General features: G+C 55.7%; 1 protein-coding gene and 2 long non-coding RNA genes across 3 annotated transcripts in view; 1 reads left to right on the top strand and 2 right to left on the bottom strand.

The window, feature by feature from the left end:
* Window positions 1-11,280, top strand: part of LOC120506957 — a 15,302-nt gene extending 4,022 nt beyond the window's left edge. Inside the window, 6 exon segments of the mRNA XM_039719097.1 lie at window positions 5,596-6,837; window positions 9,274-9,435; window positions 9,864-10,146; window positions 10,234-10,250; window positions 10,253-10,340; window positions 11,175-11,280. Of these exon segments, the coding sequence (XP_039575031.1) occupies window positions 5,596-6,837; window positions 9,274-9,435; window positions 9,864-10,146; window positions 10,234-10,250; window positions 10,253-10,340; window positions 11,175-11,280 (1,898 nt within the window).
* A 473-nt stretch (window positions 11,281-11,753) lies between these two features.
* Window positions 11,754-16,080, bottom strand: LOC120506956. Its single transcript, XR_005628650.1, has 3 exons — window positions 15,978-16,080; window positions 14,146-14,191; window positions 11,754-11,897 (listed from the first exon to the last, which is right to left on the bottom strand). It is a non-coding gene; the product is annotated as an uncharacterized LOC120506956 (long non-coding RNA).
* Window positions 16,081-18,491: 2,411 nt separating this feature from the next.
* On the bottom strand, window positions 18,492-19,914 carry LOC120506958. Its single transcript, XR_005628651.1, has 2 exons — window positions 19,782-19,914; window positions 18,492-18,543 (listed from the first exon to the last, which is right to left on the bottom strand). It is a non-coding gene; the product is annotated as an uncharacterized LOC120506958 (long non-coding RNA).
* Between the last annotated feature and the right edge of the window lie 375 nt (window positions 19,915-20,289).

The raw sequence follows: 20,289 nt of genomic DNA, 5'->3' as shown, positions 1-20,289 counted from the left end.
GCGGCGACGGCGGGCAGGGTGGCGCGGGCGCTCGGGCGGGACTGGGCCGCGGCGCTGCCGCTGATCCGGGCGGGAATGGCGGCGCAGTGGGTGCGGGAGCAGGAGCTGGGCCCGCTGCTCTGCGACCCCGAGCTGCCGCTGGAAGTGCGCTGGGCAGGGAGCGGGAACGGGAACGGGAGCGGGAATGGGAGCGGGAGCGGGAATGGGAACGGGAATGGGAATGGGAACGGGAGCAGGAACGGGAGTGGGAATGGGAATGGGAACGGGAATGGGAACGAGAACGAGCTCTCGCGGCTGCGCGGGATGCAGCTCCTGCCGGGATACCGGGAGCGCGTGGAGAAGGCGCTCAGCTAGGAGCTGGGATCGGGATCAGGGATCGAGATCCAGGAGCCATGATTGGGATTGGGATCTGGGATTGGGATTAGGATTGGGATCCAGGAGCCGGGATTGGGAGTTTGGATCAGGAGCCAGGATTGGGATCAGGATCTGGGATCGGTATCCAGGAGCCAGGATTGAGATCAGGATCCAGGATTGGGATTTGGGATCTGGGAGCCAGGATTGGGATCAGGATCCAGGATTGGTATCCAGGAGCCAGGATTGGGAGCTGGGATTGGGATCCAGGAGCCAGGATTGGGAGCTGAGATTTGGAATTGGGAGCTGGGATCCAGTATCAGGGTCTGGGAGCTGGGATTGAGGTCTGGGATCGGGATTGAGATCCTGGATTCTGGATCGGGATCAGGGAGCCGGGATTGGGATTTGGGATCCAGGAGCCAGGACTGGGAGCTGGAAGTGAGATCTGGGATTGGGATTGAGATCCTGGATTGGAGATCAGGGTCAGGGAGCCGGGATTGGGATTTGCGATCTGGGATCCAGGATCAGGAGCCAGGATTTGGGATCTGGGACCCAGGACTGGGATGTGGGACCCAGGACTGGGATCTGGGACCCAGGACTGGGATGTGGGACCCAGGACTGGGCTGTGCCGGATCCGGCCCCGCTGGGGGAGCTTAGGCTGCGCCGGGGGATTCAGGCGGGACCTGGGCTGGGTTCAGGGCTGGCAGAGCCTTGAGCTGCCCTGGGAGAGCTGTGAGGCCTGGTGGGGCTTTGGGCAGGACTGAGCAGAGGTTTAGGCCTGGGAGAGGCTTTAGGCAGGACTGGGGGGGATTTTAGGCGGGATTTGGGACCTTTTAGAACCGGTGAATCTTTTAGGCTGAACTGAGGGGCTTTTAGGCCTGGGAGAGGTTTTAGGTGGGACTGAGGAGCTTTTAGAACCGATGGAGCTTTTAGGCCAGACTGGGACAGGTTTTGGGCCAGGCTGGGACAGGTTTTAGGCCAGACTGGGACAGGTTTTAGGCCAGACTGGGACAGGTTTTAGGCCAGACTGGGACAGGCTTTAGGCAGGACTGGGACAGGTTTTAGGCAGGACTGGGACAGGCTTTAGGCAGGACTGGGACAGGTTTTAGGCCAGACTGGGACAGGTTTTGGGCCAGGCTGGGACAGGTTTTAGGCGGGACTGGGACAGGTTTTGGGACAGGCTTTAGGCTGGATTTGGGACCTTTTAGAACCTGATGAAGGTTTAAGCCAGGATTGGACCACGTTTAGGCCCAGGAGAGATTTCAGGCTGGACTAAGCCCGGCTCAACCTCCTGCTCCACTGGCAGGGAAATTTTTCCCCTGGAATGTTTCCCCTGGAATGTTTCCCCTGGAATGTTTTCCCTGGAATATTTTCCCTGGGATGTTTTCCCTGGGATTTTTCCTCTGGAATGTTTTCCTCAAGATGTTTTCCCCGGGATGTTTTTTATGGAATGTCTTTTCCACTGGAATGTTTTTTATGGAATGTTCTTCTCCCATGGAATGTTTTCCCTGGGATGTTTTCCCTCTGTTTCTGCCTCTTGTGCCTTCATTAAAACCGAGTTTAAACTCCAGCCTGGACTCCTCCCGCTTCTCCCGTCCCGGTCCCGCCGGCTCTGGGCAGGATGGGGTTAAATCCTTGGAGATAAGCGGGAATTCTTCGTGAATTCCTTGGGATATCTGCACAGCCCCAAGGTCCTTCCTCCTCCTCACATTCCAGAGGGAGTTTCCAGGGAATCCACCCCCACGTCCAGGGGATTTTGGAGGCTGAAATCCCAATCTGAATTCCAATTAAAATCCCAATCTGAATTCTAATTTCAATTCCAATTAAAATCCCAATCTGAATCCCAATTAGAATTCCAGTTAAAATCCTAATTAAAATCCCAAATCGAATTCCAATTAAAATCCCAATTCGAATCCCAATTCAAATCCCAATTTGAATCTCAATTTGAATTCCAATTAAAATCCTAATTCAAATCCCAATTCAAATCCCAATCTGAATTCCAATTAAAATCCCAATCTGAATTCTAATTTCAATTCCAATTAAAATCCCAATTCAAATCCCAATTTGAATCTCAATTTGAATTCCAATCAAAATCCTAATTAAAATCCCAATTCAAATCCCAATTAGAATCCCAATTTGAATTCCAGTTAAAATCCCAATTCAAATCCCAGTTTGAATTCCAATCAAAATCCTAATTAAAATCCCAATTCAAATCCCCATTTGAATTCCAATTAAAATCCCAATTCAATTCCCAATTTGAATTCCAGTTAAAATCCCAATTCAATTCCCAATTAGAATCCCAATTTCAATTAAAATTCCAATTCAAATCCCAATTAGAATCCCAATTTGAATTCCAATTAAAATCCCAATCTGAATCCCAATTTGAATCCCAATTAGAATCCCAGTTTAAATTCCAATTCGAATCCCAATTAAAATCCCAATTTGAATTCCAATTAAAATCCCAATCTGAATCCCAATTTGAATCCCAATTAGAATCCCAATTTGAATCCCAATTAAAATCTCAGTCGGGCTCCTCCCGAAGGTTCCGGATCCTCCTTTCCCGTTTTTCCCCACTTGGGGCTCCCTGAGCCCCTCTGACCCCCAAAACCCCGGAATTCTGGAAAATCTGGGGTGGGAGAGGAGCCCTGAGGGGGCCGAAATCCCAGGAATCCCAAACTGGGATCCACCCGCCGGGAAATCCCGGGATTTGGGATCAGCTCTGGGGGCTGGGAATTCCCGGGGAGGGGGATGAGGATGATGAGGAGGATCCTGGGATCCCCGAAATCCGGGAATGAGCTGAGGACACAGCCCGAGGGGGCTCTGCTCCTTCAGATTCCTGGGATTTTTTCCGGGATGTTCCCGATCCCGAGGGAATCCCATCCCTGCCCTGGGATCACCAGAACCGACCGAGGTCCAGGAGGGACCCGGATCCAGGGACCATTCCCAGATCCCTGATCCAAGGCCCAGATCCCAGATTTGTCCCAGACCCAGGAATCCTATCCCAGCTCAGGAATCCCATCCCAAACCCAGGGATCCCATCCTGGATCAGGAATCCTGTCCCAGCTCAGGAATCCCATCCCAGATCCAGGGATCCCATCCCAAAACCAGGAATCCCATCCCAGATCCAGGAGTCCCATCCCAAAACCAGGAATCCCATCCCGGATCAGGAATCCCATCCCAGCTCAGGAATCCCATCCCAGATCCAGGAATCCCATCCCAGATCCATTCCCCACATGGGATCCCCAGATTCACATTCCCAAATCCAGGGGCCATTCCCAGCATCCCCATTTTCCAACACCTGCCCCAAATCCAGGGATGAGATCCCAAACCCAGGGATCAGACCCCAAACCCCTCCCCTATTCCTGCCCCAAATCCACCTCCCGCCCCCCATTCCCAATCCCATTCCCGGATCCCGCCCATTTCCCCTCCTTGGGGGCGGGCTCGGGATCGCCCGCTCCTTTTCCAGCCCCGATCCCAAATCCCGGTTTTTGGTGGCCGCTGTGCAGCCCGGCCGGGGCGCGCTCTTCCCCCATTCCCGCTTTTCCCACTTTTCCCGTTATTCCCGCTTTCCCCACTGTTCCCGCTATCCCGTTTTCCCCCGTTTTTCCCGTTTTTTGCCCGCTCGGTCCTGCCGGGAATTCCGCGGGCTCCCGGAACTGCTCCGGGCGGGGAATTCCGGGAATTTGGGGCGCTGAGCCCGGCCTGGGGGCGATGCCGGGTGAGCACCCGAAATCCCATTGGAGGGGATCCCAAAAACCAACCTGGGAATCCCAAAATATCACCGGGAGGGGATCCCAAAAACCCACTCAGGAATGCCAAAACCCCCCCGGGGAGGAATCCTAAAATCCCATCGGGGGGAATCCCAAAATCCCACTGGGAGGGGGTCCCAAAAACCCACTCAGGAATCCCAAAACCCCCTCGGGGAGGAATCCCAAAAACCCACCCAGGAAAATCCCAAAATCCCATTGGAGGGGATCCCAAAAACTAACCTGGGAATCCCAAAATCCCACTGGGAGGGGATCCCAAAACCCACCAGGGGAGAATCCGTGGGATTTGGGACAGGGAAAGCGGGAATGGGGCTTGGGGGATGGGGCGGGAGCCGGCAGTGGGAGTGGAATCCCAAAATCCCACTTGGGAATCCCAAAAACCCACCCAGGGACAATCCTAAAATCCCACCGGGGAGAATCCCAAAATCCCACTCGGGAATCCCAAAAAACCCACCTGGAGGAATCCCAAAGCCCCACTCGGGAATCTCAAAACCCCTCTGTAGGGAGACCCCAAAATCCACTGGGAGGAATCCAGAAAATCCCTGGGGGGGAAGGAGATCCCAAAACCCCACCTGGGGGGAATCCCAAAACCCCGCTGGGGAGAAACCCAAAATCCTATCTGGGATATCCCAAAAATCCATTGGGGGGGTGTTGGGGAGAATCTGGGATCTCAGGGATCCCGGGATGGGATCAGGGAGCTGAGGGATCCTCAGAGTGGGATTTGGGCTCTCAGGGAACCCTGGAATGGGATTTGGGATCCTTGGAACGGGATTTGGGATCCCAGGGATCCCTAGAACAGGATATGGAATCCCAGGGATCCTCAGAGTGGGATTTGGGATCTCAGGGATCCCTGGAACGGGATATGGGATCCCAGGGATCCCTGGAACAGTATTTGGGATCTCAGGGATCCCTGGAACGGGATATGGGATCCCAGGGATCCCTGCAATGGGATTTGGGCTCTCAGGGATCCTTGGAACGGGACTTGGGCTCTCAGGGATCCCTGGAGTGGGATTTGGGATCCCAGGGATCCCTGGAACAGTATTTGGGATCTCAGGGATCCCTAGAACAGGATATGGGATCCCTGCAATGGGATATGGGATCCCAGGGATCCCTGGAACGGGATTTGGGCTCTCAGGGATCCTTGGAACGGGATTTGGGCTCTCAGGGATCCCTGGAACGGGATTTGGGCTCTCAGGGACCCCTGGAGTGGGATATGGGATCCCAGGGATCCCTGGAATGGGATTTGGGCTCTCAGGGATCCCAGGATGGGATTTGGGATCTCAGGGATCCCTGGAATGGGATTTGGGATTCCAGGGATCCCTGAAATGGGATTTGGGATCTCAGGGATCCCTGGAGTGGGATTTGGGATCTCAGGGATCCCTGGAGTGGGATTTGGGATCTCAGGGATCCCTGGAGTGGGATTTGGGCTCTCAGGGATCCCTGGAGTGGGATTTGGGATCCCAGGGATCCCTGGAAGGGGATTTGGGCTCTCAGGGATCCCTGGAGTGGGATTTGGGGGCTGCCAGGGCGGCACTGCCCGCCTGCGCCGTTCCCTGCGCGGCCCGGCGGTGGCACGCGGAGCGGCTGAGCTCCAGCCTGGCGCAGCATTCCCGGCGGCTCCACGAGCTCCAGGGAATGGCGGCCGAGGCGGAGGCCGCGCGGCAGAACCTGACGCGGAGCCTCGATGTGCGGCATGGAGCCGCTCCGGGGCCTGCGGGCCCTGCCGGGTCCGGCCGCGCGGGAGGCGCCGCGGAGCTCCGAGGGGACACAGGAGACACGCAGGAGACGGCGCTGCGGCCGCAGCTGGGCGATGCCGGGCGCGGCTGGACGAGCAGCAGGATGAGGCCGTGGCCATCGCGGCCAGCGCTGGCGGGCGCGTGCACTGCACCTCCTCACTGCCCTCAGAGTGAGGCCTGCAGCCTGGAGCTCCGCGGGCACGGGCTGGAGCTCCGCGGGCACGGGCTGGAGTTCTGCAGGTACAGCCTGGAGCTCCGCGGGCACGGGCTGGAGTTCTGCAGGTACAGCTTGGAGCTCTGCGGGCAGGGGCTGGAGCTCCACGGGCATGGGCTGGAGCTCCGCGAGCACGGGCTGGAGTTCTGCAGGTACAGCCTGGAGCTCCGCGAGCACGGGCTGGAGCTCCGCGGGCACGGGCTGGAGTTCTGCAGGTACAGCTTGGAGCTCTGCGGGCAGGGGCTGGAGCTCCACGGGCATGGGCTGGAGCTCCGCGAGCACGGGCTGGAGTTCTGCAGGTACAGCCTGGAGCTCCGCGGGCACGGGCTGGAGCTCCGCGGGCACGGGCTGGAGCTCCGCAAGCACGGGCTGGAGCTCCGCGGGCACGGGCTGGAGCTCCGCGGGCACGGGCTGGAGTTCTGCAGGTACAGCCTGGAGCTCCACGAGCACGGGCTGGAGCTCCACGAGCATGGGCTGGAGCTCCACGGGCATGGCCTGGACTCTGTGGGCACAGGCTGGAGCTCCGCGAGCACGGGCTGCAGCTCCGCGGGCAGGGGCTGGAGCTCCGCGCGCACGGGCTGGAGCTCCGCGAGCTCGGCCGGTCTCTCGGGACGCTCCGGGCGGGCGCGGAGCAGCTCCGGGAGCAGTCTGGGTGCCGGGGGCCCGGCTGGAGCCGGGCGTGAGGAACCGGCCCTGGCGGTGGTGCAGGAGGTGAGGGCGGTGGGCGCGCGGCACGCGGAGCTGCTCCGGAACGGCAGCGGGCTCCGAGGTCAGCGAGGACGGAGGGAGGGCAGGCGGCTTTTCCCGGGATGGGGCGGGATCGGGGGGTCCTGATCGCCAGGAATGATCCCGGCCGAGGTCTGGGATGGACCCCGATCATCCCATGGATATCCTGATCCCAGGGACAGCAGGGAGGGGACCCTTGGGATGGGATTTTGGGAATCCCGATCCCGAGGAACGTGGAGGAGGATCCAAACCCCGAGGTCTGGGATGGGCTGGGATCATCCCATGGATGTGGGGCTGTCCCAGAGAGAGGTGGCCCTTCCCTGGGTGAGGGTGGGATTTTAGCAATCCCAATCCCAAGGAACGTAGAGGATGATCCAAATCCTGAGGTTTGGGATGGCACCGGGATCATCCCGTGGATGTCCTGATCCCAGGGACAGCAGGGAGGGGACCCTTGGGATGGGATTTTGGGAATCCCGATCCCAAGGAACATGGAGGACGATCCAAACCCCGAGGTCTGGGATGGACCCCGATCATCCCATGGATATCCTGATCCCAGGGACAGCAGGGAGGGGACCCTTGGGTTGGGATTTTGGGGATCCCGATCCTAAGGAATGTAGAGGAGGATCCAAACCCCCACTGTGAGGTCTGGGATGGCACCGGGATCACCCCATGGATGTGGGGCTGTCCCTGGATGCGGATCCCAGGGGACAGCAGGGAGGGGACCCTTGGGTTGGGATTTTGGGGATCCCGATCCTAAGGAATGTAGAGGAGGATCCAAACCCCCACTGTGAGGTCTGGGATGGCACCGGGATCATCCCGCGGATGTCCCGATCCCAGGGACAGCAGGGAGGTGACTCTTCTTGGGATGGGGCGGGATTTTGGGAATCCCGATCCCGAGGAACGTGGAGGAGGATCCAAACCCCGCGGTTTGGGATGGCACCGGGATCATCCCGTGGGTTTGGGGCTGTCCCGGGCCAGGTGACCCTTCCCTGGGTCAGGGTGGGATTTTGGGAATCCTGATCCTGATGTGGGTCAAGGATAATCCAAACCCTGAGGTCTGGGAAGGCACCGGGATCATCCCATGGACACCCTGATCCCAGGGACAGCAGGGAGGGGACCCTTCTTGGGATGGGGCGGAATTTTGGGAATCCCGATCCCGAGGAACGTGGAGGAGGATCCAAACCCCGCGGTTTGGGATGGGTCGGGATCATCCCGTGGGTCTGGGGCTGTCCCGGGCCAGGTGACCCTTCCCTGGGTCAGGGTGGGATTTTGGGAATCCTGATCCTGATGTGGGTCAAGGATAATCCAAACCCTGAGGTCTGGGAAGGCACCGGGATCATCCCATGGACACCCTGATCCCAGGGACAGCAGGGAGGGGACCCTTCTTGGGATGGGGCGGAATTTTGGGAATCCCGATCCCGAGGAACGTGGAGGAGGATCCAAACCCTGAGGTCTGGGATGGGTCGGGATCATCCTGTGGGTCTGGGGCTGTCCCGGGCCAGGTGACCCTTCCCTGGGTCAGGGTGGGATTTCGGGATTTGGGAACGTCCCGACTCCCTCCGGTGTCGCTCCCTGTGCCCCCCGCACGGAGCCAGCGGCTCTTCCCGAACCCCTGGGGGGAATTCCCGCCCATCCCCATTCCCGGGATGGAATTCCGCGTGTTCCGGGCTTTGCCAGGACCGGAGCATTCTCCGGATGGAATTCCTGGTTTTCCCGAGAGTGGAGCATTCCCCGGATAGAATTCACGGTTTTCCCGGAGCACTCCCCGTGTGGAATTCCTGGTTTTCCTGGGACCAGACCATTCCCCAGATGGAATTCCCAGTTTTCCCGAATTTCCCAGGCCTGGAGCATTCCCTGGGTGGAATTTCCATTTTTCCCGGAGCATTCCCTGGGTGGAATTCCCAGAGCATTCCCGTGTGAATTCCCATTTGCCCCGGATCATTCCCCGTGTGGAATTCCCACTTTCCCTGGAGCATTCCCGTGTGGAATTCCCGTTTTCCCGTTTCATTCCCTGGGTGGAATTCCTGTTTTCCCAGACCGCAGCATTCCTCGTGTGGAATTCCCATTTTCCCCGGATCATTGTCATGTAGAATTCCCGTTTTCCTGCACCTCCCCGTGTGGAATTCCTGGTTTTCCTGGGACCAGACCATTCCCCAGATGGAATTCCCAGTTTTCCCGAATTTCCCAGGCCTGGAGCATTCCCTGGGTGGAATTCCCGTTTTCCCGTTTCATTCCCTGGGTGGAATTCCTGTTTTCCCCAGATCATTCCCGTGTGGAATTCCCGTTTCCCCGTTTCATTCCCCGTGTGGAATTCCCGTTTTCCCCAGATCATTCCCGTGTGGAATTCCCATTTTCCCGGATCATTTCCCATATGGAGTTCCCCTTTTCCCGTTTATTTCCCGTGTGGAATTCCCGTTTTCCCGTTCCATTCCTGGATCCCCGCTGTCGTTCCGGGGCTCCCGGGGCCGCGCGGCCCCAGGGGCGACCCCGGATCCGGGAGAGCGCCGGGAACTCAAGGGCGACCTCGGGGATTCGGGATCGCCGGGATCGCCGGGACCTCTGGGATTGCCGGGACCTCCGGGATTGCCAGGACCTCCGGGATTGCCAGGATCTCTGGGACCTCCGGGATCGCCAATTCCTCGTGTGGAATTCCCATTTTCCCCGGATCATTGTCATGTAGAATTCCCGTTTTCCTGCACCGGAGCATTCCCGTGTGGAATTCCCGTTTTCCCCAGATCATTCCTGTGTGGAATTCCCGTTTTCCCGTTCCATTCCCGGATCCCCGCTGTCGTTCCGGGGCTCCCGGGGCCACGCGGCCCCAGGGGCGACCCCGGATCCGGGGGCGCGCCGGGAACTCAAGGGCGACCTTGGGAATTTGGGATTGCCGGGATTGCCGGGATCTCTGGGATCTCCAGGATCTCTGGGACCTCCGGGGTCGCCGGGATCTCCGGGATCTCTGGGATCTCCGGGATTGCCAGGATCTCTGGGATCTCCGGGACTGCCAGGATTGCCAGGATTGCCGGGATCTCTGGGATTGCCGGGATTGCTGGGATCTCTCGGGATTGCCAGGATCTCTGGGACCTCCGGGATCGCCAGGATCTCCGGGATCTCTGGGATCTCCGGGATTGCCGGGATCTCTGGGATCTCCAGGATCTCTGGGACCTCCGGGGTCGCCGGGATCTCCGGGATCTCTGGGATCTCCGGGAGCGGCCGGGCCACGGGGGCAGCGGGGCCCTCCCGGCTCCCGCGGCATTCCCGGCTCCAAGGGTGACAAGGGAATCCCGGGGCGGAGAACTGGGGACAGGGGGACACCGGGAGAACCGGGAGAACCGGGGACACCGGGACCATCCGGGCCACCGGGACTCTGACCGGGACAGGGCACAGCGGGGACAGCCCGGGGACAGGGGACACCGGGACAGGAGACACTGGGAGCGGCCGGAGCCCGCGGGGAGCCCGGGAGCGGGGGCAGCGGGGCCCGCCCGGCTCCCGCGGCATTCCCGGCTCCAAGGGTGACAAGGGAATCCCGGGAGCCCGCGGGGCCCCGGGGCGCGGCGGCGGCGGAGAACCGGGGACACCGGGGACACCGGGACCGCCAGGACCACCGGGACAGCCGGGACACCGGGGACAGCCCGGGGACAGCCCGGGGACACCGGGACTGCCCGGGCCACCGGGACCCTGACCGGGACAGGGGACACCGGGACCACCCAGGCCACTGGGACAGCCGGGACACCGGGACCTTGACCGGGACAGGGGACAGCGGGGAGAGGGACACGGTGAGGGACACCGGGGACAGGGGGACACCGGGGACAGGGGGACACCGGGGACACCAGGAGAACCGGGAGAACCGGGGACACCGGGGACAGGGGGACACCGGGGACACCGGGACAGGGGACAGCGGGGACAGGAACAGGGGGACACGGACAGCGCCAGGGGACAGCGGGAGAGCCCGGGGACACCGGGACAGGGACAGCAGTGCCACCCCCGGGACACGCACAGGGACCGGGGACAGGGACACGGACACGGGGACAGGGGGACAGCAGTGCCACCCCCGGGACAGGGGACAGAGGGACACGGACACGGGGACAGGGACAGCAGTGCCACCTCCTGGACAGGGGGACAGGGGGACACAGGGACAGGGACACAGGGACAGGGGGACACGGGGACAGGGATACGGACACGGGGACAGGGACACGGACAGGGGACAGGGACAGCAGTGCCACCTCCTGGACAGGGGGACACAGGGACACAGGGACACAGGGACACGGGGACAGCAGCGCCAGCCCCGGGGTGGGGACAGGGAGAGGGGGACAGGGACAGGAGCGGGACAGGGAGCCCCGTGCCACCCCCGGTGTCTCCAGGGTGTCCCCGCGGTGTCCCCAGGAGGTGCCGGGAACATCCCGATGGAATTTTCGGGAAATCGGGGAGGATTTGGGGGGAATTCTGGGGAATTTGTGGGGAGCTGAACCCCGGGGAAGTGCCGGGATGATCCCGATGGGATTTGGGAAAGATTTGGGGGGAATTTTGGGGATTTTGGGGGGGCTGAGCCCCCGGGAAGTGCCGGGACGATCCCGATGGGATTTGGGAAAGATTTGGGGGGAATTCTGGGGAATTTGGGGGGGCTGAGCCCCCGGGGAAGGGTCGGGATGATCCCGATGGGATTTGGGGTGATGCTCTAAAGGGATGGGGGTGGGGACAAATCGGGAATCCCGAAACCCCAAAACCCCAAAACGTCCAGAGCAATTCCCGAATTCCCGACAAGAATTCCAGAGGCGGCTCCGTTTGGGGGGAATTCTGGGGAATTTGGGGGGAGCTGAACCCCCGGGAAGTGCCGGGATGATCCCGATGGGATTTGGGATGATGCCGGGACGGGATGGGGGTGGGGACAAATCGGGAATCCCGAAACCCCAAAACCCCAAAACCCCAAAACGTCCAGAGCAATTCCCGAATTCCCGACAAGAATTCCAGAGGCGGCTCCGGCCGATCCCGGCTTTGTTGGCTCCGACATTCCCGGGAATTCCCCCCAAAGTCCGGGAGCTGCCCCAGCTCCTGTTCCCGGGAATTCCCGAAGGATCCTCACATGAAATCATCGGAGTCGTTCCCGTCCTGCCGGGAAACAGGGAATTGGGGATTGGGGATTTGGGATTGGGGAATTGGGATTTGGGAATGAGGGAATTCGGGAATGTGGGATTTCGGAATTTGGGAATTTTGGGATTTGGGAATTTGGGATGTGTGAATTGGGGATTTGGGAATTTGGGGAATTGGGATTTTGGAATTTTGGGATTGGGAATGTGGGAATTTGGGGAATTGGGATTTTGGGGAATTTGGGATTGGGGATTTGGGGAATTGGGGATTGGGGATTTGGGGAATTGGGATTTGGGAATGAGGGAATTCGGGAATGTGGGATTTTGGAATTTGGGAATTTTGGGATTTGGGAATTTGGGCAATTGGGATTTTGGGATTTGGGTTTTGGAAATTTGGGGAATTGGGAATTTGGGGAATTGGGATTTTGGGGAATTTGGGATTGGGGATTTGGGGAATTGGGGATTGGGGATTTGGGGAATTGGGATTTGGGAATGAGGGAATTCGGGAATGTGGGATTTGGGAATTTGGGAATTTTGGGATTTGGGAATTTGGGATGTGTGAATTGGGGATTTGGGAATTTGGGGAATTGGGATTTTGGAATTTTGGGATTGGGAATGTGGGAATTTGGGGAATTGGGATTTTGGGGAATTTGGGATTGGGGATTTGGGGAATTGGGGATTGGGGATTTGGGGAATTGGGATTTGGGAATGAGGGAATTCGGGAATGTGGGATTTGGGAATTTGGGAATTTTGGGATTTGGGAATTTGGGGATTTGGGATTTTGGGATTTGTGTTTTGGGAATTTGGGGAATTGGGAATTTGGGGAATTGGGAATGTGGGAATTTTGGGATTTGGGATGTGTGAATTGGAGATTTGGGGATTTGGGGAATTGGGATTTTGGTATTTTGGGATTGGGAATGTGGGAATTGGGATTTTGGGGATTTGGGGGTTTTGGGAATTTGGGGAATTGGGATTTGGGGTTTTGGGAATTTGGGATTTGGGAATTTGGGGAATTGGGAATTTTTGGAATTGGAAATGTGGGATTTGGGAATTTGGGAATGGGAATTTCGGAATGGGAACATGGATTGGGAATGGGACTGGGAGTTGGGAATGGGAATAGGGAAGGGGAATTGGAATTTTGGACTGGGAATGTGGGAACTCCCATGGGGATACTTTGGGCTCTGGAGCTCTGGGAATTCTCATCATTCCCACTATTCCCACTCCTGTTATTCCCAATCCCATTCCCATTATCTCCAGTATTCCCAATCCCGTTATTCCCATTGTTCCCATTCCCATCATTCCCATCCCATGGAATGGAATTCCTGTCCCAATCCCAATCCCAATCCCGTTATTCCCATTATTCTTCATTTCATCATTCCCGTTATTCCCAATCCCACTACTGCCATTCCCACAGATCCCATTATTGCATCATCCCCATTCCCAGTCCCATCTCCATCATTCCCATCATTCCCATTCCCATCATTCCCATTATCCCCATCATCCCCATCCCATCCCAATCCCATTCCCACTATTCCCAATCCCGTCATTCCCATTGTTCCCATTCCCATTATTCCAAATTTAATTATTCCCACGATGCCCAATCCCATTCCCACTATTCCCAGGATTCCCAATCCCATTTTCCCCATTTTTCCCATCCCATTACTCCCAATCCCATTCCCAATCCTAATCCCATTCCCACTATTCCCATTCCCAGAATTCCCATCATTCCCAATCCCGTTTTTCCCACCATTCCCATCTCATCCCATTATTCCCAACCCCATTCCCAATCCTAATCCCATTCCCACTATTCCCCTTCCCAGAATTCCCATCATTCCCAATCCCGTTTTTCCCACCATTCCCATCTCATCCCATTAATCCCAACCCCATTCCCAACCCCATTCCCATCATTCCCAATCCCGTTTTCCCCAATCCCATTAATCCCATTATTCCCAACCAACCCCATTCCCAATCCTAATCCCATTCCCACTATTCCCATTCCCAGAATTCCCATCATTCCCAATCCCATTTTCCCCAATCCCATTAATCCCATTATTCCCAACCCCATTCCCATCATTCCCAATCCCGTTTTCCCCAATCCCATTAATCCCATTATTCCCAACCCCATTCCCATTATTCAGCCTCTCATTATTCCCACAATTCCCAATCCCATTTTCCCACCATTCCCATGATTCCCCTTCCCATTCCACTCCCACCATTCCCATTTCCCGCCCCCTTTTCCCAGGAATTCCCGGAATTCCGGGGTCCCCCACCTGGTTGGAGCTCATGTTCTCTGCCTTCATCAGGGACGAGTAGCTCCTGCAGGGACAATTCCCGAAATCATCCCGGAATTCCGGCGGAATTCCCGCCGAAAACCCGGGCTGGATCCCAGAATTCCCGAGGATTTCCCCTCTGGAATTCCGCCCCGCGTCGATTCTCCCGCAATTCCTTCATCCCGAGGTTTTTCTCTGGGATCCCCCAGCTGGAAATTCCCGGATTTGGGATCCCCATCCCGGGAAATTCCCGGATTTCCTTCCATCCCGGTTTTTGGGAAGCTCCCCAGGGAATCCTGGGAATCCCAAATTCCCAAATCCCTCGGCAGGAATTCCCGGCACATCCCAGCCCCTCATTCCCGGTTATCCGGGATCCGGAATTCCAGGGGGAGCAGCAGGAATCCCGAGAAAGCTCCGGAACTGCCGGGGGCAATTCCAGAGGGAATTCCAGAGGGAATTCCAGAGGGAATTCCAGAGGAAATCTAGAGAGAATTCCAGAGGGAACTGGGGCGATTCCAGAGGGAACTCCAGAGGCAATTGCAGGGCAATTCCAAAGGGAATTCCAGAGAAAATTCCAGGAGAAATTCCAAAGGCAATCCAGAGGCAATTCCAAAGGCAACTGAGGGAATTCCAGAGGGAATTCCAAAGGGAATTGGGGCAATTCCAGAAGCAATTCCCAAGGGAATTCCAGGCTCTCTCCCCCAGCATTCCCAGTCCCCATTCCCTGACCGAAGCTGGAATTCACCTTGGAAAATCCCCAGGAGCTCCAATCCTGGAATTCCCACCAGACATTCCCGGAATTCCTGGAATTCCCACCGGAGCTCCTCCACCTCCCTCTTTCTCCGCATTTCCCCTCTCTGTTCCCGGCGCCGCCCGCGCTCCTCGCGGCATTCCCAACGTTCTCAACAAACATTCCCAACGTTCCCAACAAATATTCCGGGAATTCCCAGCAAACATTCCCAACACTCCCACCAAACGTTCCCATGAAACATTCCCGGAGTTCCTGGCATTCATTCCCACCGGAGCTCCTCCACCTCCCTCCTCCTGCAGCTCCTCGCGCTGCTCCTGCAGCTCCATGCGGCGCCACCAAACATTCCCAACATTCCCACCAAGCATTCCCACCAAACATTCCCAACATTCTGACCAAACAACCCTGGAATTCCCAACAAACGTTCCCCTGAAACATTCCCGGCATTCATTCCCACCGGAGCTCCTCCATCTCATTTTCCTGCGGAGCTCCTCGCGCTGCTCGCGGCGCTGCTCCTGCAGCTCCATGTGGTGCCACATTCCCAGCAAACATTCCCAACATTCCCAGCAAACATTCCTGGCATCCCCACTAAACATTCCCACCAAGAATTCCCAACGTTCCCACCAGTCATTCCCAATAAACACTCCCGGAATTCCCAGCATTCATTCCCACCGGAGCTCCTCCATCTCCTTTTTCCTGCGGAGCTCCTCGCGCTGCTGCTCCTGCAGCTCCATCCAGTGCCACATTCCACTAAACATTCCCAACATTCCCACCAAACATTCCCAACATTCTGACCAAACATTCCCGGAATTCCTACCAGTCATTCCCAATAAACACTCCTGGAATTCCCAGCATTCATTCCCACCGGAGCTCCTCCATCTCATTTTCCTGCGGAGCTCCTCGCGCTGCTCGCGGCACTGCGCCTGCAGCTCCATCCAGTGCCACATTCCACCAAACATTCCCACCAGATACATTCCCAACATTCCCACCAAACATTCCCAACATTCCCACCAAACATTCCTGGAATTCCCACCAAACATTCCCACCCGACATTCCCTGAATTCCCAAATCCCGGGGTTCCCACCGGAGCTCCTCCATCTCCTTTTTCCTGCGGAGCTCCTCGCGCTGTTCCCGGTGCTGCTCCTGCAGCTCCATCCAGTGCCACATTCCACCAAACATTCCCACCAGATACTCCCAACATTCCCAGCAAACATTCCTGGCATTCCCACCAAGCACTCCCAACATTCCCAGCAAACATTCCCAATAAACATTCCCGGAATTCCCACGGGAGCTCCTCCATCTCATTTTCCTGTGGAGCTCCTCCCTCTGCTCCTGCAGCTCCATCTGCTGCCACATTCCCACCAAACATTCCAAACATTCCCAACATTCCCAGCAAACATCCCTGGCGTTCCCACCAAACATTCCCTGAATTCCCAAATTCTGGAATTCCCACCGGAGCTCCTCCATCTCCCTCCTCCTGCGGAGCTCCTCGCGCTGCTCCCGGCGCTGCTCCTGCAGCTCCATGCGCGCGCCGCTCCACCGTCACCGAGCGCAGCTGGGGTTAAACCAGGGATAAACCGGGCTTAAACCGGGCTTAAACCGGCCTTAAACCTGGGACTAAACTGGGATTAAACCCGGGTTAAACCGGGATTAACGACAATTATACTGGGAAAAACGGGAATGAAACCAGGGATTAAACCGGGATTTAAACCAGGGATTGGGAGCGCGCTGCTCTGCCGGCCGCCGCTCCGCTGGCAGACTGCACCTGGAATGAGGGATTAAACCGGAATTAAACCGGGATTAAACCGGGATTAAACCGGGATTAAACCAGGGATTAAACTGGGATTAAACCGGGATTAAACTGGGAAAACCGGGATTAAACTGGGATTAAACCAGGATTAAACCGGGATTAAACCGGGATTAAACCAGGGATTAAACCGGGATTAAACCGGGATTAAACCGGGATTAAACTGGGATTAAACCGGGATTAAACTGGGATTTGGGAGTGTGCTGCTCCGCCATCAGCGAGTATACATGGGGAAGAACAATTCCCAACTCCCATTCCCAGATTTTGGCTGTTCCCGTTCCAGGATGGATTCCCACAGTTCCCATTCCCAGATTCCTGCTCCCCATTCCCAAATTCCCAATTCCCACAGTTCCCATTCCCAGATTCCTGTTCCCCATTCCCTATTCCCAAATTCCCATTCCCAGATTTTGGATGTTCCCATTCCAGGATGGATTCCCAAGGTTCCCATTCCCACTGTTCCCATTCCAGGATGGATTCCCAAGGTTCCCATCCCACTGTTCCATTCCCAGCTGGATTCCCGAGGTTCCCCATCCTCACACTCCCCCCGCTCCTGTTCCCACATTCCCGTTATTCCCGTTATTCCCAGTCCCAATTCCCACCGTCCCCATTCCCAATTCCGACCCTTCCCTTTCCTGGAAGCATTCCCATTGCTCCCACTCCCATTCCCCATTCCCAACCCCACATTCCCAAATGCATTCCCACATTCCCACATTTATTCCCATTCCCATTCCCGTCTCAGATTCATTCCCAAATTCCCACATTCCCACATTCCCAAATTCCCAAATTCCCGTCTCTCATGTCCTTGTGCCGCTGGAAGCCGATGTGCTCCCACTCCCATTCCCACATTCCCAAATTCCCAGTTCCCATTCCCAGATCTATTCCCAAATTCCCAATTTACTCCCAGACTTACTCCCATTCCCACACTCCCATATCCATTATTCCCAAATCCCCACATTCATTCCCACCCCTCACTCACGTCCTTGCTGCGGTGGAAGCTGATCCGATTCCCACATTCCCACGTTCCCACACTCCCATTCCCATTCCCACATTCCCAGATTTATTCCCACATTCCCATGTTTCCCTGACTCACGTCCTTGCTGCAGTGGAAGCCGATCCCAGTTTCATTCCCAGATTCCCAGATTCCCATTCCCAAATTCCCATTCCCAGATTCCCAGGTTTATTTTGTCACTCACGTCCTTGCTGCGGTGGAAGCCGATCCCATTCCCACATTCCCAGATTTATTCCCAGGTTTATTCCCACATTCCCACATTCCCATGTTCCCCACTCTTATGTCCTTGCTGCGGTGGAAGCCGATCCCATTCCCACATTCCCATTCCCACATTCCCAGATTCCCAGGTTTATTCCCACATTCCCATGTTTCTCACTCACGTCCTTGCTGCGGTGGAAGCTGATCCCATTCCCAAATTCCCATTCCCAAATTCCCATTCCCACATTCCCAGATTTATTCCCTGACTCACGTCCTTTGTGCGGTGGAAGCCGATCCCATTCCCATTCCCAGATTTATTCCCAGATTCCCAGATTTATTCCCACATTCCCATGTTCCTCACTCACGTCCTTGCTGCGGTGGAAGCCGATCCATTCCCACATTCCCAGATTTATTCCCATTCCCCACTCACGTCCTTTGTGCGGTGGAAGCCGATCCCATTCCCATTCCCATTCCCATTCCCATTCCCATTCCCATTCCCACATTCCCATTCCCATGTTTATTCCTCACTCACGTCCTTTGTGCGGTGGAAGCCGATCTGCCCCACGTCCATGTCGGGCGTTTTGCGCAGGTTGCTCCAGGGCGTGTAAACCACCGTCACCGAGCTCAGCTTGCAGCCTGGGGGAAAAATGGGGTAAAAATGGGCAAAAACGGGTAAAAACGGGTTAAAAACGGGGTAAACCACCGTCACCGAGCTCAGCTTGCAGCCTGGGGGAAAAACGGGCAAAAACGGGCAAAAACGGGCAAAAACGGGCAAAAACACAGTCAGGGTAAAGCACCATCACCGAGCTCAGCTTGCAGCCTGGGGAAAATGGGGGAAAAACGGGGGAAAATGGGCAAAAATTGACAAAAACTGGGAAAAATGGGATAAAGCACTGTCAGTGAGCTGAGCTTGCAGCCCAGAAATGGGGAAAAAATGAGAAAAATGGGCAAAAATGGGAAAAAATGGGTAAAAAATGGGAAAATGGGGTAAAGCAGTGGCACTGAGCTCAGCCTGAAGCCTGGAAATGGGGGGAAAATGGGGAAAATGGGGAAAAATGGGTAAAAAATGGGATAAAATGGGATAAATCATGGTCACTGAGCTCAGCTTGCAGCCTGGAAATGGGGCAAAAAACGGGGAAAACGGGCAAAACTATTTATGGTAAAAACCCAGTAAAGGTGGGGGATAAATGGGAAAAAATGGGGAAAATTGGGGAGAAATGAATGGGGGAAAATGGGGAGAAACGGGGAAAATAAAGAGGGAAATGGGGAAATAAAGGGAGAAAAGGGGAAATGGAAAAAAGGGAAATAAACGGGAAAAGTGGGGAAAACCAGGAAAAATAAATGGGGAAAAATGGGGAAAACACAGAAAATAAATGGGAAAAAATGGGGAAAACCAGGAAAAATAAATGGGGAAAAATGGGGAAAACACAGAAAATAAATGGGAAAAAATGGGGAAAACACAGAAAATAAATGGGAAAAAATGGGGAAAACCAGGAAAAATAAATGGGAAAAAATGGGGAAATGGTGAAAAAATGGGGGAAAAGGGGAATAAAGTGGGAAAAAATAGGGAAGAAGTGGGGAAAAGCAAAAGTGGGGGAAAATGGGAAAAAGTGGAAAAAATGTGAGGAAACAAAAAAAAAAATGGGGAGAAATGGGGAAAAATTGGGGAAAATTAGGAAAAAAAAGAAAGAAAATTGGGGGAAAATGGGAAAAATATTGGGAAAAAATTGGGGAAAAATGGGGAAAAATTGGGGCAAAAAAGGAAGGGAAATTAGGGAAAAATGGGGAAAAATGTTGGGAAAAGAGCGGGGGAAATGGGGAAAAGAAGGAAAAAGGGGGGATTTGGGCAAGAGGAAAAAGGGAATTTGGGGTACCTTGGATGCTGTTGGCCTTGACCAGGTGGGCGCAGTCGCTCAGCACCTCCTTGGGGATGTCGTCCATGGTCTGGCCCTGCCCCAAGCACAAATCCCGAATCCCCAATCCCGAATCCCGAATCCCAAATCCCGAATCCCGAATCCCAAATCCCCAAATCCCAAATCCCAAATCCCAAATCCCAAATTCCCAAATCCCAAATCCCCAAATTCCCAAATCCCCAAATTCCCAAATCCCAAATCCCCAAATCCCCAAATCCCAAATCCCCAAATCCCAAATCCCACATCCCAAAGCCCAAATCCCGAATCCCAAATCCCCTCCTCATCCCACGGGAAAAGCACATTTCCCACATTTCCCCAGGGTCACCCCACTCCTCCCAAGGCTTTCCCCACTTTTCCCCAGGTTTTCCCCAATTTGTCCAATTTTTTCCCCAATTTTCCCAAGCTTTTCCCCAATTTTCTCAAGATATTTTTCAATTTCCCAGGATTTTTCCCACTTTTCCCAAGGTTT

Source organism: Passer montanus, unplaced genomic scaffold, assembly GCF_014805655.1.
Source record: "Passer montanus isolate IOZ18808 unplaced genomic scaffold, ASM1480565v1 scaffold404, whole genome shotgun sequence".
NCBI classification, from domain to species: Eukaryota; Metazoa; Chordata; class Aves; order Passeriformes; family Passeridae; genus Passer; species Passer montanus.
Note: the sequence above shows the minus strand (reverse complement) of the source record. Positions and strands in the feature narration are given on the sequence as shown.